We start from the raw sequence: 19,762 nt of genomic DNA, 5'->3' as shown, positions 1-19,762 counted from the left end.
CAAAAAGACAGTGACAATGCTGTCTGGAGGGGGGATTGCATTTTGAGAAACAATAAGATTCTTTGCTTGTTTATTTTTTAGATGAAGTCTTGCTATGTTGCCCAGGCTAATCTCTAACTCCTGGCTCAAGCAATCCTCCCGCCTCAGTAACCTAGTCTACAGGCATGTGCTGCCATGGCTGGTTTAGGAACCACAGTTGAAGGTTCTTCCAAGAATCCAGGCACCCTGATTTCAGGAAGTGATAGTGAGAATGAACAATTGAGTGGGGAGGTGTGATAGATATTTTAATAATAATAATAATAATAAAGAATTGATGACAACTTGGATAAGAAGAGAAAGGGAAAGATAAAGAATGACTGGCTACTGGAAATTTCTGCAAATAGGAATTTATTCATTTGTGTCTAAATCAACACATAGATCCAGCTCTTAGCTCAGATACTAAATTTGTTTGGCTATAAAATTTTAAATGTATATTTTAATCAATTGATGTACAACAAAGGAATATGAATCATTTTCTTGTTTTAGTTATTCATTAACAAAACCAGCTAGAAGTAATGGAATTTTATGAATTTCCATTGTTTTTATTTTGGTTAACATCTGATTTGGAAAAACTTTATCTTTTGTTTACAACCTCCACAATGTAGATACACAGAAATTGCAATTTATGGTATATACATATCTGAAAGTAAAATGTTGAGTTGCATTAGCACTGAATTTTTAATCTTGAGCTAATTAGACTTTCATATCTATATTTAAAACAATGTATAATATGGAGTCCTCATGAAATGTCAGCTAGGAGCATAATGTGTCTTATAATACCAGACTCATTGACTATATAAAAAGGTTTTGAAAGTGGAGATTTAGAGCAGAAGGGGAAAGATTTCTTTCATTTTAACACAAGTTTATAATTTAATCATTTTATGTCAGTAATTTTATACAATGCCTGAAGAAAAACTGAAGATGATGAGTAGGAAATATTAACAAAACTTGTTTCAAATGATTATGCATGAGCTTTGACATTTTTGAGAACCATCCAGAATCTTTGATGGTTCCATTTTCTCCCAAATAGCTGGCCACTTGTGGGCAGCCTCCTCCAGCTCACCTGCATTTCAAACCAACCAGGCACTACAACAGCCAATCACTTCAACAGCTTTCTCACCTCCCTTAAGGGACATCATCTCTACAAAGGCCTAACCTGCAAAGCCCCTACTCCTTTCCCATCCCCTTCTTTGGAATCCTAGTTCAAATCGCTGGGATTTCTTTTCCTCCACACCATTCTCCATGGTAGTTTGGAACTCACCCTCACTAACAGAGTCTTTGCTCAGCAAACACAGAGTCAAGCTCCTCCAAACCCAAACACACACACACACACACACATACCACGCTCTCCTCATTCCTGCTCCCCATCCACTTCTCTCTTCCTCCTTTTCAGCCAACTTTCTTGAACAGAAAATCCAAACAGTCCACTCTTTCTTCATTTTTTCATTGGTCTCAAATTTTCAGGGAAGAGTACTGAAAAAAAATCTAAGACAAAATTCATTCATGATCTCATCAAAAAAAAAAAAGGGTTAGTAAGTGAAAGTTTCGCCTCTCCATCAACACCTGTCAGTTTTCTCCTGGAAGACCCTGCAAGGCTCCCTGCCTCTGGCAAAATGGTCATCCTTCCTTCTTCTGGGATCCACTCTTCTATTATTCAAAGGTATTTTCACAACCAGACTAGGAAAAATAAAAATCACACAATAGTTTTCCATTTTATCTTTTTCTGTGTCATGAAAAGTTTTAAATGTTTCCATCTTTGTATATTCCCAATAGAGAAGAGAGGAAATTTACTTTTCAGTGGCCTAAATGTGAACGACTACATTGAACTTCAATGTCATCATCATCATTGCTGGTCTTCGGTGTAAAGTAACGGGGTACCGACCAAACTGAATCAGAGAGCTCAGTCATAAGCAACCTCTTATTTGGCTGTTCTCACTCTTTAGGTTTTTAATACAATTTAAGGAAAGAAATTGCATCAGCAAAGAACTGAGAAACTAGTGATAATATCCAATAATCATTTTGTATTAAGTAAAATGGAAAAGCCTCTCTGAATCTGCCAGTTGGTGTTCTGAACCTTTTATTCACTGTCCTATAAAAAGAATCTATTAATTAACTTGGGGACATCAGGAGATGGGTTTTAGCCAATAAACTTATCATCTGATTTCTAACAATTTTTCCATTTTTTGTTATATGTACACATATCTACAAGTACCCACAGGACACAAAAATTCAATTTCAAGTGAGATGAAATGGTATAGCATTTATCATCCCAACTTTGGCTTCCAAAGTTATTGGGGGCAGGGCCTTAGAGGCCACACAGTGGCCATGTTACCAAGTCAATCCAGGCCTGAGAATGTTATAGGGCAAAGAAAGGAGAAAGGAAAAATTGGATAGGACAGCAGAATCAAGGAGGTTATTCTGCTTATGTTTTATGATTGGAGGGGGTTTGCTGTGTTTTTTACTGAGGGAAGAATCTATCAAGTGACAAGCAGGTGTGGGCCTAGGTATGAGTGTCTTAGTTACTTTCTTGTTGCTGGAACACAATTCCTGACACTCACAAGTTGAAAAAGAAAAGGTTTATTTTAACTCAGTTTGTAGAGGTTTCAGTCCACAGTTAACTGGTTCCAAGGCAGGATGACACGACAGATGGGCATGCCAGAGGAGAAACATTTCATGAGGTGGCAGGCAGGAAGCAGAGTCTTTCTTCTTTCCCTTTTTATTTCATCCAGGCTATAAGCCTATTAGTTGATGTCACCCACACACAAGATGGATCTTCCTTCTTCAGTAAAACCATTATCCACACCCAGAACTATGCTAAGCCAATCAGTGGACTAATGCAGTATCATTCACCCATGATCCAGACACCTCCCAAAGCCTCACCTATGAGTGCATGAGGCTTTGGGGCTACAGCTGGATATAAGCCATAACAAGGAGGGAAACCAGGTTGGCATAATCAGAAAAGTAAGTCTTCCACATCTATCATTTCATTTTATCAACACGTACTGTGAAGATGCCAAAGACTAAGGGAATCATCTTCATAGAGTCATTTAATTTCATGAAAGTGTTTCCTTATAGAGATGAAATTGAGGCCTAGAAATATTGAGTGACACAGCTAGTTAGTAGTTTGTCCCTCACATAAAGGATCTTTCTCTGAGCTCACTGTACCACTGGTGAGTTGAAGAGGACAAAAATTGAGGAATATTTACCAACTTAGTGAAATCATTACCATCTCACAGAAGACTTTTGTTTTCACAAAATAAATTCAATTTTCCCATTGATTTGTTGCTCACTACAAATGTCATACTTGCAGAGATGTGAATACTATAAACACATGCCATAGTTTCACACTGACAAAATGTGCCGTTAGTGTTTCCACATCATCATCTTTTCCTTGGCTTAAATAAAAAACCCAAAATAGCCTATCATTTGGTGAGTACCTACAGTGAAGCAGGAACTTTCCTACAATTAACATATCACATCTTCCTCATCAAAACTCCATTAAACGAGTTTTATTAACCTCTTTCTTGAAAGAAGAAACTAAGGCTTAGAGAGAGTCACAACTTGCCCAAGGTCCTATAGCCAAAAGTATCAGAACAAAGTTTAAACCACTCCAGGTTTATGTACCTGTAGAGTTCAAGTCTTCATCTGCAGCACTCTTATGTCCTGAGGCTGCCCTCTTGACTTCAGCCCATCAGGCCATCTTTCCTTCTGAGTTTTATTTTCTATTAGCTGAGAATCACAGTTACCCAAAACCACCAATAATTCTGCACAAAACCTAAAACTCGGAGCCACTTCTGACTTAAAATGTGGACAAAGGAAGCTATCCTACTTTACCAAAGTGGCTTTCTTAAGGAATAAGTACTCAGCACAGGTATATAGTCTCAGCCATTAACGATTTCTAATCCAGGAGCCAGAACTTGTTAATACATTTGGATGGAAATCTCTCTATATACTATTTAATACATTAAAAAGATTTCTGTTAATCCACACAACATGCCGCACTGTAGGTATTATCTCCAACCTGAGGAGAGAAAAGGGCAAAGAAGTCAAATAACTAGCCAGTTTCCACAAGTGAAAAAACCTGGATTCAGATTACATCTGTCTGATCCCTATATTCATGTTCTTTGTGAAACTACACACTGTCACAAAATCCAAGTTCACATAGATTTACTTTATCTGCTTCATTTATAACTTCCATACATACAGCAGTACCTTTTTTAAATATTATAATTCTTGGTATTATTTCAAAATGTTCCTTTCTTTTATGACAGGGAGGAAAGATCATCCTTTGGTAAGTAATTTCATTCAATTAGATATAAATAATTTACTTTAAATATTGACATCTGTTCAGTGAAGCCTAGAACAAACAGATAGCCAAACTACGGTCTGCAAAACAAATCCAGCCTACTTCCTGTATTTGGTCAGCTCATGAACTATGAATGGTATTTACATTTTTTAATGGTTGAAAACAAAGTGCATTTCATGACACATAAAAATTGTATAAAATATAGATCAGCATCTATAAAATTTCACTGGAATACAGCCATACTCATTTGTTAACTTATTTTCTGTGGCTTCATGCTCCAAAAGCAGAGTTGAATAGTTCTGACAAACACCCTACGTGGTGCTCTCATTGCTCTGCAATGCTGTTCAATGCACTAACAATCTCAGTAAAAACTCAACAGAACTTCAAGTGCCACAGTATTGTCATGCCAATATTTTATTATTTTTTATTACTAGTGCATATTCATCATGTCAAAGAGCGCTGTGCTTTTAAGGCACAATGTAATGTGGACTATTTTGTTATATAATTACATGGCAAAGCATTGTATTTACTATGCAATCATACTTTAGCTGTGCTATAGTATACGTCAACATTAGTACAGTAAGTGCTGTTCACAGTATTTCCAAATAACTAGAAAGCAACAGTCAGAACAATTAGACAACTAAAACATGTCATCACAGCAGAATTTATTCACACATAAAAAATGAGAATAAAAGTGCAAAGTAACTAAGTGGCTTATTAGCCAAACAAAAAAGCTATTTACTAATGGTGAGTTCAAATTAATTGTGTTTTCTTGCAGCAGCCAGAAAGTGTGTCCATAGAAAACAAACTTGTTTATGACTACTAACTTTTTAGCATTAACACTTGCTTGAAGACATTAGGTCACTGCGGTGTCAATCATCAGTTTAAAAATAAGCAAGTGATTTCAAGTTCTCCTTGGCTTCTGATGAGTCAGCAGATGTTACCAATCCTGCCTAGTGATTGTTTACTTAAGAAATCAATGTTAAGATTGAAATGAGCTTTTTAAGAACAATCTACATGGAACAATATTTTTAAAGAAGAAATTACCAATTCAGTACAACCTGAAATGGAATCTGCTATTTTGCAAGCGATGGTGGCAGAAATATAGGTGAAGTAGGAAAGACACACACACACACACACACACACACACACAGCTGAACAGATCTACAAAGCTTTGAAGTTGATAGTTACACACTGTGCTATCCACCAGTAGGTATTTTGTGAAAACTATCCTTTAAACTATCATAAGATCTGTTAAGTTTTATCAGAAATCAAAGATGAATATCCTGACTGGCCCAACTACACAGCAATTTGATGGCATAGGCATAGTTTTATTTTTATTTTTACCTTGGAAAAAGACTGAAATTATTATGAATAAGAAGAATCACACTCAGTTACTGTTTCTGAATATTGGATGGGTTTGGAAATTTGCTTTTGCTGCAGACTTGAGAATGTTTCTTCATAAATTCAACACTGAAGTTTCAATGCAAAATAAAATAGCACCTTCATGTGACACACTGCAATAAAGCCACTTTGATAACTAATGCTGTATGAAATGCAAGTAACATCAAGTTGGTCTACACAATCTCCATGTTGTCAGGTTTAAAGAAGAAGATCTTCAACCTAACACAAAGTTGCACTGATTATCCAAACTTAACTATAGTTCCAATTGCATTTTTGAACCTCAATAATACTGCAGAGGAAATTTTCTTTAATTCAAAAACCACTAAACTGTTAAAATTAAATATTAACCCTTCAAAATAATTAAATTCTTAACATTAAGACTTAACATTAGACTGGTATTATAAAAGTGCATTCAAGTGTTAATATATTTTGAATTTCATTAATAAAATATTTGTGGAAATTTGTTTTCTCATTGCATAAATATAAAAGAGCCTCAATTTCTATTTATTTTGCCCAGTAGTTATTCATTCTCCTTCTGATTACAATATCCTTTATTTTGGGGTAAAACCTCTTCAATCTCATTTCTTAGTCCAAGTGTCTTCTAAAGGAGGACCCATGACAGGAAATCTTTGAGAAAATAACATTCCCTTTTCCATAGTAATTCTCTCTGCACTGGGCATGTAAACCAATGGAGGGAAATGGCAGCATTGGGATTTTGTTGGAACTGTTGAGAAAAATGGCTCTTTGTTTTTACTGTGCCTACTAAGCCAGTAGGGAAAATGTCTCAGGCTTCTGAAAAGCCACTTTATCATTTACATGGAAAATGAAAAGAGTAGAGTGAGGTCCTAGCATAATGATAAACTGAGATACTGCCCCAAATATGTGCTATCTGCAACGATTTTTAAATTATTCATTTAGAACTGGATTAATAATGCTGAGTTAAGAATATAGCAGTAAGATTTCATTTTCAAAATGGAGTAAAATTGTTTAACTATCTTAGTTTATTACAAGATAGCTTTACCTAATTGCTCTATTCAGTAGTTTAGAGAAATGTAAAACAGAACAAAACAAAGACATCTTAGATCCTTCCTGGTATGTGTTCCAACAAAAAGCAAAACCAAACCAAACCAAATCAAACAAGCAAACAAACAAAAAACCAAAAGCATATTCCTTTACCTCTGCTTCCCACATATAACAGTCTAAATGAACTGAGTTATTGAAATTCCTCCCATAGAGAATGGCACTATTCATGATTAGAGGAAAGGGGAAAGAGCAAGTTTAGAAAAACTACCTTTATTTTTTATTTCTTTTTCAGTTACATACTTTTAAACAGGGATGTGTTTCATTATTCAGACATTCAGGCAATGTTGACTTCATTAGTGTTGACAGAAAAGAACCATAAAAATGCAAAACACTGTTGGTCTAACCTGAACATACCTGCATTACCTATTATTGACCAGTTTGTGTTGCCAAAAGACTTACTCCTTGGCATTAAAATGGAGCACTTAAAAATATTGCTAAAAAGCAAATGTCTACACACTGGTCTTTGCAGCAAATAAGGGTATTTATATTTTAAAATATTTAAGTCCATAATTGGATTAATATACACACCTTCTTATGTATAAGGAGTTCAGATCATATAAACACTGTACAGTCCGAAAAACCCTACTGAGAATAAAACTAAATAGGTTTATGATAAGAAATACAGATATTGCATGTATTTACAAATATCAGAGACACACAAATTTGGTCAAATACTGTAAAGAAAGAAGTGGTTTCACATTATAATGGCCAGAACATCCATCTAGCTTGCTCAAAGCAAACAAAAACAAAAACTCAGTATGTAACTCCTGTGGTTTAAGACATTGTGACAGTATACAAATACACAGAATGGAAACGATTGACCAAATTATACAGCAAATGTTTTCTAGGGTGAGTGTAGGTCTTGAAAATGAAGAAAAGATCACTCATAGGATTCAGAGCAACAAAGATAAACAATGTCCCGATTTATGGTGTTTGTATGAGTGCCTAAATCATCAAAAACAAAGCACTGAACTTTTAGCTAGTAAGAAAAATAAATTACAAAGTACAATTAAATCCTTGTAAATGTAATAATGAAAAAATGTGATTCATTTACTTTAATATATATTTTATATGTTACCTTGAGACAATAAAAATAAATAAGCATCCTGGGGGTACACACTTAAAGACAAATAAGGACTGCATGGAAGAAATAAGCAACACTTTCATAAATGAAAGATGAACATGAGATTTGATCAAAATAATTATCTTTCCAGACAGTCTCTTTGTTCTGATCCTTCTTGAAAATTCTGGCCAGCAGAATGTGACAAAAGTACATCTGTGTCTTTGTGGCTTAAAACAAAGCATGCTTGTAAAGTGGAATGGGCTTCCTTTTTTACAGAACTGTTACGTTGCTCATATGCAGGCACTTCAAAAGACTATGGAGGCAAAGCACCTGACCCATCCTCTTCAAAATATCTTTCAATCGTTACAATTATGCTAAAGAATAGGAAAATTCCAGAGAACTAGCAAAGTTGAATACAACAGAGTAATGTGCACAGAGGGCAACAGAGTGACCCAGTTTTTATTGCTGGAGGTCTTTCTTTTAATCAAAGAACAAAATATAAACAGACACCATTGCATGGTACACCCAAAGGTTTCTGCTAAAGGGAAATGTGATTATTCAGCAGTAGATTTCAGTGGGATCTCCTCTGGCTTTAACTTTATACCTTTCAACAAGGTTCACATTTATTTTCCTTAGTGTATTTTTTTAAAAAAACAACTTCACCTTGTATCACTTCTCAATTAAGTTCATTTCTTGCTATTAAGGTACATTATTGTCTGGAAGCATAAAGTTACATTATACAAATATTTTTATATTTTTTAAAAATAAGCACTTTTGCCACTTCTGCAACACTGTACTTCACATAGTGGTGCAACAAAAGCAGAGCTTGTATTTCCCACACTTCTTGTGATTCATTTTACCACCACCATCTGCCAAGCCCACAGAGCTTTTTCCTCAGTACCTCCGGGCAGTGACTGTACCACGATTTCACAGAGAGAATGTTAAAATGACTCATGAATAACAGTACCATCAGTAATACTGATATCAATGCAGATGTCACAAAATATGAACTTCTCAAAGAATAACATTTTTCTTTTTGAATATCGGGGAGCTCTTTTCTCTGTTGCATTATCCACTAGGAAGAAAATTCTGCTTGTTTATGCTTTTACAGAAGATATAAAAACCAAATTAGGTATATAGTTAGTTGACAAGATACTGTACTACTACTCACTACAACAGGAGAAGAGCTTCTGAAAAATGTCCTATAGAACTGCATTCATCATTTACCTCATTGGTCCATTCCATTCATTGATGGGCAAAGCACTCATGTTTTGACAAAACTTTAAAGCTTCCATAAAAGTTAAATTTGAAAAAAAAAATATGAATTTAAGACAACCACAAAATGAAGTATGAAAGTATGACATGTTTGTTTCTAAGAGTGAGTCCTTCAAAATATATGTGGTCACTACAGAGATGATTTTAATCACAAGACAGCAGATGAACACTTAAGTAACTCCCCATGATCTGCCTGTCTCCAGAGTCATTTGTGGCGCTGTATGGTTTTCCTTTTCCTTCGTTTGAAAAAACAGCAGCACCTGCAGATGAAGGAAATATTATTTATCATAAAAGCACTAAAATTATCAAAGGCTGAATCATATTAACCTAAATGGTTATAAAAAGCAACAAGCTAGCATAATATAAACAGTGAACATACCAGTGAAGCATATATATTAGTCTACAGCAAAGTTATACTGTTACAACATGCCTTTTAGTTACAGCAAGACATTCCACACAACATAAAAAGGAGCCACTAAATTAAAAAGGCTTGCTCCAAGAACCTGAGAAGTTATGGTGTTCTGAATACAGCTGACTAATGACACTTTATTTGGATGCTCAATAAGTTCAGGCCATGCAGTCTCTCCCTTTCTTCCTGATATTTATACGACTGCCGAAACTACTAGGATTTTAGGTGACTCAGTTTTGTAATTCAAAAACTATATATTTGAAACAATATAGTCCTCATTTTTATTCCTAGGTGAAAAAAATCTAGATAGGATTCCTGAGACAATTAGTTACTCTCACAGTAAATTCTCCTAGGCATGGTAAGATGCAGGACATCATAGCTGCCACAGGATGATGCTGAGGCTGGTATAAACTGAAAGTTAATGAGAATCACTGATGAGCACTTATCCCAAAAGCTAAAAATGAAAATCAATCTCTTTTTCTCTCCCTCCTCTACTCCCCCCCACACACACCCTCCCCCAATCACATCCTAAAAGTCTAGCATTCCTTCAAATAAAGGTGTGAGGGTCTGGCTTTTTTCATCTTCTGTACTTGAAAAAAAGTCTGTTATAGTTGGGTCTAGATGTACCCCCAAAACCTCATGAGGTCATGGGTGGGGCTTTTTCTGAGGTGGCTGGACCTAGAGTGTGTGACTGATTCATGGTGCAGTGCTGGGATCAAGGGCGCTAGGATTAAGGGTGTGTGCGTACTAAATCAGTCCATTGATTGGTTTGACACCACCTTAATCCCAATAGCCTAGATGGAATATAAAAGGGGCAGAAAAAAGTTGCTGAGGCTTTGAGCCAGCCAATTATGGACTGAAACCTCTACAAACTGTGAGCTAAATAAACCTTTCCTCCCTTAACTTTGGGTGTCAGGGATTTTGTCTCAGCAACAAGAAAAGTAAGACATTATCAGAGCATCTAACACGACAGGCACTACACACAGTGAAGTCTCTTTAAAACAAAGACTAAAGCAACCTTTAAAAGTCACCTCTAACTAGTGAACTTCAATTTATTTTTGGTACACACAAACATGTTGCCTCTCTTAGAATTTTTCATTGATGTCCAGTGTGCACATGTGTACTTTGTGTCTATCACCAAAAGCTGGCAATTCAGACCTTAAGAAGATGCTTCTGTAACTCTTATCAATCCAGATTTATAAAAGGATATTAACTCAAGATCTGCAAGCTAAGCATATATATCATGGAGCTTCAATGTACATTCACGTGGTATAAGGTAAAACATAAAAAAATTGGTATTTAGAAGAAACGGGTCAAATATTTACAACAGTACATTTGCAATACTAAATTTAAGAATCTGTTCATATTCGAATAGAAATGTATTAATTATTATTTATTAAACATTATTTAATGATTAATTACTTAATGTAATATTTAATAATGTTTACTGTTCTCAAATACTATCACTTGCTATTTCAAATCTCAAAGTACATTCTTAAAATTTGTTTTCTATTAAAAAGATTTTAAGATACAAATTTTTAGAACAGATTTAATGTAATAGAAGTTTTGATGAACAAGTTCAAGTTCTAGGATTTCCACACTTTTATTAGTAATTCACAACATCTGTTTTATTTTTCCAGCATTGCTTCCAGTTCTGAGAGTCAAGTTCTCGTGTCTTAACTTTTCTCTTGACAACATAGCTTATCGAACTCAGAAAACCATGGCGAGCATTTATTTGAAACTGAGTAAAATTTTTAAATGAATTCTCTTGGTAGAAGTCCTTTACTCAAACACAACTAAAAAGTGACATCTATTTTTTCAGAAATAAATCCCCCTATACTGTATACCCTTACAACAGTTTTGCAAAAGTAAAACTGGCACTCTATTAAAGTGACTACCGCCAGAGGGCAGCATTGCTTTATGTGATAGGAATGTAACCAACTACAGAGACACTCAAAATAAAAACCTACAGAAGTTCACAAGTAAAATGGTATTTTAACCTGTGGCTGATTTCTTAATTCAACAGTCATTTCTAAAACAGCTGGTTTATAGTCTTAGTGATTAATAAACTACCTCATCTCAATTATCTCCAGTACTCAAACACTCAAACTGAAACAATACTGCTTGATAATACTCTATTGTGTTACGGGTTTATTTTCCTCTCATCACTACCACTTTGAAATTCTTTCACTTGTATACTTATTATCTTTCTTCATACTACAATGAATGCTTTATAAAGACTTTCTCATAGATATACCTCAACAAATTAAAGTTGGTACACGTTCAATTGAATGATTTGCCTCAGAAATGCAACTAACTCAGTAAAAAAAAACTTGTCAAAATTCTAAAGCATGTTTTAAATCCAGAATTCTTATCTACTGGTCACAAACTCTAGTGAAACGTCACTGACTATTTTAGTGCCTATGTGAGACTTTTCAGAAGAAAAATGGCTAATGCCAGATTTTTATAAGAGTCTAAATCCCCAAGTTAAGAAGCACTGCTCTCAGCCAGGGATTTAACTCAGTGGTTCTGGTGCCTGCCTCGCAAGCGCAAGATCCCCGAGTTTGATCCCCAGTAACAACAACAACAAAAAAAGCAGCACTACTCTCCAGATGTAACTGCCAGGGTACCTTTCCAGTTTCTCTATAGCCTTCAGACCGCTAAAGATTTGAAGAGGACCAAGCCTTTCTATACCTGAACACAACAGATGCTATGTGGACTCATGCCTTCAATGTATAAGATTTAGGCAAATGTGTAAAAAGAAACAATGCTATTTTAGTGTTTGGCATGGTTAAAGGGGGTGGGGAGGGATTAAAGGAACCAGTTAATCTTAATAATTACTGCAAATAATAGCAAGGATTCCAGGAATTAGCACATAAACAGTTTTTGCAGACTACATGAGCACATTGTTTTTATTAGTAAATTCAATTACCCAAACTTAGAAAATTATCCACACCTATAAAATTTTTAAATAAGTTCTTTTCTTCTTGCTCTGGCAGCTCAGAGACTACATTTTCTTACACATTGGCTCATACTCTTCAGATCTAGACAACTGGTGACTACCCTGGAGAAACTGCTGAAGCTTACCAAAACAAACATTTAAATCAAGTTCTTGTCAATGCTGCCTGCCGCCTTGGCTCTTTCTTTGTAATTCCTTAGGTTGTCCCAGGAAGCCAACATGCTCTCACAAGTCAGCTTCATGTTCTGACATACTCATTCAGTAGCTAACCTAACATTTCAAAGGTACATCTCCAGTCTAAAATCCTTTGGAAATAAATATTAAATTTTGTTTCTGATAAATTCTAAGGCTGTTTCTTTAAACATGATTAGGCAAGAAGCAAGAAATTATCATAGATTAAAGTCTGGAACACTTCAGAAAACATAGAAGATAAGGGCCAAGGTATTGCTCCTATCATTCCATTGTGATTTCCCTTTTGGTCATTACATTTTTCTCCTTCTAGACTTTGCTTTGTTTTCCTGGATCTATGTTATACACTTCATTCCTGGATGTATATTATACATTTCTTTCTCCCAAGTCCACTCAAAAACTGAAACATGTTTTCCTGTCTGCATCTAAAGCTGTTACTTAAGCATTCTACAATAGCTCACTGGCTCATCCTCTGGTTGAGAAACTGTATTTTCCTCTTAGGATTTTGGAACCCATCTTTTCCTGACCTGGGTTAATAATAAAGAACCTACTTTTATATGTTAACAAAAGATTTTTTCCACTTAAAAGTAATACCTAAAAAGTGTTATTTCATGTCTTTGGACCTCTTGCTTTTGAAAAACGAGTAACTGTTTAGTTGAGCAAGAATGTAATTCAGATCAGAGAGTAACACCATCCACATAAGGACTCCTTGTGGGAACATATGGACCCATCCTCATCTCCAATTTCATCCTTCCCATCCACATGCAATTCATCTGTCTTGCAGTCTGAGATGACTTGCAAAACTTTCCCATCTGCTCAGATTTAGTTCAGAAGCTTTCATCTTGCCTCTACTATTCATTAGAGTCTTTTAACAGAATTCCCATTTTAAGTCAATCTTCTCTCTAATCTGCCTCCTTCAAAATTTGGCTCAGGCTGGGGACTTTAGCTCAGTGGTGCTGTCACCTGCCTCACAAGCGCAAGAAGCCGAGTTCGATCGCCAGTACCAAAAAAACCCCCCAAAATTTGGCTTTCAATCTTATTTCCATACTCCTCTCAGTCTCATCTTCCACCAGGAAGGAAGGGAAAGAGGAAAAGAAGTTAATTAAAGCAAATATTACTTGCCATGTTTAGAAAATATCACAAGGTCTTTTGTATCTCTGTATCTTTACAATATGGCCATCTAAAATTCATTTACCATCCCCCAAACACAAGTTATACAATTTTTATCACTTTGTACTATAATTTTAATGCTTCTCTTTCTCACTAAAATGATCTCTTGAGGAAATATACTATGTTTTGCTAATCTTTACAACTCTAGACTAGATTATCAAAGTCCTGAACACTTAAGAGACTGAATGGACAGACCCAGACTGTTATCTTAATACATTTTTAAAACAACTATTTAATCACTAGAGACTACTGACCTAAAATATAAGTTCTCTATCTATATTCATAGGAAAACCTAATTTATATCTTAAACTACTTTCTGCAATTTGATGAATGCCAGGAAGTGACATAGCCTCATAACTGCTGCCAAATTTATTTTCCTAAGGCTCAATCTGATTATAATGTTTCCTGGTTTTAAATCATCACAGCTTGCTTTCCTTGTGCTGACAAAGATAATGTCTACATTTCTTTACTTGGCTACCAAAGCCCTCTGGGATTGGGCATATCAGTTCTCTATATTCACATGGGCTACTCATCAATCTTGCTCCATTCTACCTTGCTCTACATTATTAATCCATATCTTTATTCAACCTCTTTGCTCTGAATTCTTCTACTCATCTCATACTCATGTTAGAGAACTACTGAAAATGTATCCTTTCCTATGCAGACCTCTCCGAAGTTCCCAGTTAGAAGTATGTACTCTGTTCTCTAAAAACTTTGTTCCTCTCTAACTGGTTGCTCCTTAGAGTCATCTTGGAAGCTTTTTTAAAATACTGAAAAGTAGACCCCATCACAAACCAAGTAGTTAAATCTGAAACTCTGAAAACATAATCTAAGTATTGGTATTTTTTTTATACTCCCCACATGACTGTAATTCCAAGCTAGGGTTGTATAAAAGTCACTGAGGTCTTCCCTAATGATATGTAAGCCTTGATATATTTATATACATATTAAATACACAATAATTTATTTAGTAAATATTAGAAAGGAAAAGGGAAGAGAAAGAAAAAAAGATGGGTTTTACACTACTTAAAAAGTAAGTGTTTAATGTAAAGAAAGGCTTGACTTAAATTCCTGGGTGGAATGATGAAGGCACTATCATTTGTATCACCATGCAATAACATTCTCAATACAGTAAACAAATAAGGCAAAATCCCATTACTAACAAAGAGCCCATTTCATATATGAGCAGACAGAATATTTTCCTTCAGTTGCAAATGACATATGTGTCCCAGTGAGGTGCCAGGAAACTTGAAAATACTAAAATGTCCATCATAGATTACATTTTAATTGATGGGGCAAGAGGAGTCTTGGTCCCTCATAAGGAAGAAGGACATAATTCCTGAAAGAGAATTCTCAAGTTCCTAGCAGGTTCTCTTCAAATAGTAACCAAAGAGAATATGATACAATCTGGGAAAGGGAATTATGGTCACATTTATTAATTACACTCTAAAAGGATATAAGAAACTTTTTAATGAACTTATTGATATGTTATGAATTACCCTAATTAAAAGAAAAACAAAACCGTATGTGTTTGAGTGGTTTTCATGAAGGGGTAGAGAAGTTTTGATGAATCCTATAATCCACCTTAAGTTGCGCTAAAATCATGGGTTACTATCATTTTTTCCCTTAATACCACTTGATAAAGATATAATTTACATAAAATTTAGCCTTCTAAGTGTTTAATGCAGTGGTGTGTAGTATATTCCAAGAGTTGTACAGCCATCACCACAACTGAAGTTTGAAACATTTTCATCATTCATAAAGATTCCCATCCTCTTCTTCCCTGCCACAGGCAAAATGCTCATCTCATTCTTGTGCCTACTGTGGACAGTGTAGTGAAATGGAATCACCTACGTGGCCTTTTGTGTTTGGCTTCTGTTACCTAGCATGTTTTCAATTTCTCTTATTTATATTGTCATATGATATAGTCCATCATATACATAGTCCACATTATACATATTGCACATTATTTAGATTTAGTAATAATTTTTGGAGGTACGTTTTAGCTACTAGGGATATGAAGATTAAAAAGGTCTTGTTTTCAAGAAATTCAGAATGTTTCATGAGGTACAAGATACATAAATAGAATACTATAACAAAGTCAGACTGAGCTTAATGGACTATAGGGTTTGGAATGAAAATATGAGCTAGAAAGGTTGGAAGGGGTCAAACTATGAAAATTATAAAGGGTCTTGGTGTCATGTCAAGAAATATGAACATGACATTCTGAAAAGGGCAGAGCAGTGCCTTCAGGAATAGCCTTCTCGTCATTTTCTTCTTTTTCATCCTTCAATGCCTACAGAGACCCACAAACCCATAAACACATGTCCCTAGGCCCACCTCAACTGGATAAACCACAGTGTCATCTCTCAGAGCCACTTTTACACAGTGCTCTCCAATCATCCCAGTTGGGAAGTCATCTTTTTCTTTATAAATTCTAAGCTTTTTATGTTTTTAATAATATGTATCATATATTAATATATGCTATAACAACTGAAATCTTTCCTGTTAGTTTGTAATCTAAGAGCAAGAGTAGTATCATGTATTTCTGAAATCCCAGCAGTATAACTGTTGAAACATCAAATAGATAAATACAGATTGAAAGCAAGTCTCTAGAAGGATGTGAACACAGCAGGGCCAGTCCCAGAGAAGAATGTAGGTATGGGAATAAAATATGAAACACAAATGGAAGAAGCACAAGCCTGGAAAAAACATAAATGATAGAGGTCACCGGCAGCTGTTAATAAAGAAATAAATAGGGATAACAGTAGATACTGAGTACCTGCTGTGTGCAAGACAAAAATATCAGAGATTTATCACATTTAATTTTCTCAATAACTTATGAGGCTGATATTTTTAGCAACATTTTCAGGAAAAGAAACAAGTTTAAGAAAAGTAGTAAATAAGTGGCAGAAGTAATATTCTACAACCTCTGTCTAACTGTAAAGGACATATGCATTCTCATCAACTGCACTGCTGTCCTTTCATAACTGTCCTCTCATAACTGTACCTAAAATTCACAAACATAAGCTGGTATTTCTACTTTTGTTTAAAAACACAAAAGTACATAGCTAACTAGTACACTGCTAGTTACATCATGAAATACACTAAATGTGGTCACACTGTCAATAAATTCCCGAGTCAAAACCAATGAAAATGAATACTTAATTACTGCTCTTTAAAAACAAGTACTCAGAAAACTTTCCTCATTTTGCATCCAGCAAATGGGGGCGTTATTAGCAAATTATATAATGTTTGGATATAAGTAAAATGTTTCAAAATTTAATAAATTAAACAACTTCCCTTATTCACACCAAGGCTGACTCAAAATTTGTTGTGAAACTGAGAAAAGCCTTTTAAATACAGTATTACAACTAAAGACAAATGTCAGAAAATAATTTAAATTCTCTACCATTAGTAGTAAGATCATTGTTTTTTCATAATATCTGCAATTATCAGGAATTATGTGAAAGATTTTTACATTACTCTCCTCATTATATTTATCATGAAATTTTATCAATACTGTATTCAATGACAATGATAATTGATTAGTAAATGAATATTTTAGTGATACTATGGAAAGAGGGGATCTGCTATCTGTAGTCAATAATTACAAACAAAAAAGAAAGCTTAAAATTTTTCTATTTAAAATATCAAATAAAAACTCTATTACAAAACAAATGTGCAAGCACAAGCAAAGTTGGCATGCCATCTACACAATTAAAAAGTGCCTCCAAATCTACGTCACTTGAAGCAAATAGTTGCAGCAGGCAAAAGAGCTCCTCTATTTTTCAAAGCTAATGTTAATAGCAAATACTTTCAATTATAGAGTCAGTGGAGCTATTTCTGCCTGCCTATGCTTGAGAACTCACCACATGTTCAACACTTTCTGGCAGCTATACACAAAAAAAAAAAGAAAAAAGAGAAAGAAAAGAAAAAAACAAAAAACAAAGAAGAGAGAGAGAGAGAAGAGAGATCATCAGAAACAGCCCACAATGAAATCACGTTGTTTTTCATGCTTCATTTTTCCAAGCAGCAATAATTTAATTTTAATTTTTTAATAGTAAAGCATGCAGCATTCTATAAATTAATTTTTCTTATGCATATAGACAAAAGGGGTAATTTTAAATGAGAATTTTAGCCAGTTCTTACACAACTATATTTCTGTATTAAAATATTTACTAGAATAACACTATCTTAAACTTAATGATTAAAGTAAGTACTATATACCACTTATATGGCATGCACCTATAATTGTATGTGACAATAAATCTCACACATGCATAGTTGAAGAAAAACAATTTTAAAAGCAGACAAAACTAATGCATACTTGGTTTCATCCATCACTTCTACTTCTGTAGGGGCTGTGATGGGTGCATTGGAACGTCCTGCAGTGGGGTCATCTGTGTTTAACTCTCCATTTGTGGAACTTACAACCTGTTTTAAAAAAAGAAAAAATATACACATATCATATATATATATATAGATATATATAAAACACATATGCATCATACATATAATTAAAGGTTAAAGTATTTAAATTAGAAAGTTATGAGGAATACAAAACAATTAGTAGGTAGTTGTTCTTAACTGAATATAGTAATAAGACTAGCATTTTATTAAAGATCAAAATCATCTTATATGTGCTTTTTAACTTATTTCCATTTAAAATTTTCTGTCTTCTATCTCCTTTATGTTTTTGAACTCTAACTTCTACACTAATGTCTTAATCAATTCTCTTCCGTGTACCTACAGTCTTTGGTTTATTGCTACATCATAAATTACCTCCCTAATGAACTTTTAGTATTGCTTCTTCCCATGCAGCATTCATTTTAATCTGTAGTCATGTTCAGGTCACCATCTCACACAGCCTATTTAAATAAATGGCAACATTACTCATTCTCAAATGCAGAAGTCACTATGTTTTCTCTTTGAATTAAACCCCATATCCAATCTATAAGGAGGCCCTGTTAAATCCTCTCCCAAAGATATCCCATATTTAATCCGTTCTCATCACCTCTACTACTTCTAGGACTCCAGTCTAAGCCACCATAAATCTCTTATGAGAATAAAAGCAAAAGCCATTAGCTGATCTTCTGCTTTTCTTGTACCCTAAGTAGAATATATTATCCTCACAGCAACCAGGGTGCTCTTTTTAAGATGTAAATCATACAGGGTATAATTTCTTGCTTAAAACTTGCCACCTGTTGGTTCCTATTTCACTTGGAATAAAATCTGTACTCCTTACCACAACTGACAAAGTCCCATATGACTTGATACCTGCCTACCTCTCTCATCTTATACTACCTTCCCCTTAGTTTCAATATGTCAACCTTCTTCATAACTTAAGATTTTAACACCATTTACTGTCACTGCCTAAAATACTCTTTCCACTTATTAGCTTTCTTATCCTTCAGCTCCTCAGGGAACACCTCTGAGACAGGCCTCTTCTATCATACAATCTAAACTTTGCATGTACACAGTCTCATGTTATACCTTATTTTTAATTCTTTGTATTTATTACTATTGATAAGTTCTCTCTCTCCCCCTCCCTTCCGTGTGTTTTTGACATTCTGTCTCCATAAAAACTAAGTTTTATAACAAGAGGAAGCTCATCATGTTCCGTGCTATACCTTCCACAGAATAAGGACACAAAGTATTCTATCCCTACATGCATGCACACATGCATAAAATCTTAAGAGAAAGATCATAACAACATTCCTTACTTCTCCAAATTCTCTTGGTCCTGCAAATTCACATTATGGTTCTATTTCTTCCTTTCCTCTTATTACTAACACTGAAGAAAAAAACCTACCTCATTGTTTGCATTTTTATAATATTTCTCATTAATTTATTCATTAACTA

General features: G+C 34.6%; 1 protein-coding gene across 18 annotated transcripts in view; it reads right to left on the bottom strand.

Moving 5' to 3' along the window:
* Positions 1 to 8,319: 8,319 nt before the first annotated feature.
* The window catches only part of Csnk1g3 (casein kinase 1 gamma 3), a 112,594-nt gene continuing 101,151 nt past the window's right edge, over positions 8,320 to 19,762 (bottom strand). For 13 of the 18 annotated variants that reach the window (XM_004854471.4, XM_013075746.3, XM_004854474.4 and 10 more), the window contains 3 exons: positions 18,228 to 18,334; positions 17,770 to 17,793; positions 8,320 to 9,430 (listed from right to left, as the gene is read on the bottom strand). In XM_004854471.4, the coding sequence (XP_004854528.1) occupies positions 9,376 to 9,430; positions 17,770 to 17,793; positions 18,228 to 18,334 (186 nt within the window). In that variant the 3' untranslated portion in view covers positions 8,320 to 9,375. The remainder of the gene's footprint in view (positions 9,431 to 17,769; positions 17,794 to 18,227; positions 18,335 to 19,762) is intronic. The other 5 variants (XM_004854477.4, XM_021266270.2, XM_004854476.4 and 2 more) reach the window with 1 other exon arrangement.

The sequence above is a fragment of the Heterocephalus glaber genome, unplaced genomic scaffold (genome assembly GCF_053883595.1).
Source record: "Heterocephalus glaber isolate CG9 unplaced genomic scaffold, H.glaber_assembly_v1.0 deba00001463, whole genome shotgun sequence".
NCBI lineage: Eukaryota > Metazoa > Chordata > Mammalia > Rodentia > Bathyergidae > Heterocephalus > Heterocephalus glaber.
Note: the sequence above shows the minus strand (reverse complement) of the source record. Positions and strands in the feature narration are given on the sequence as shown.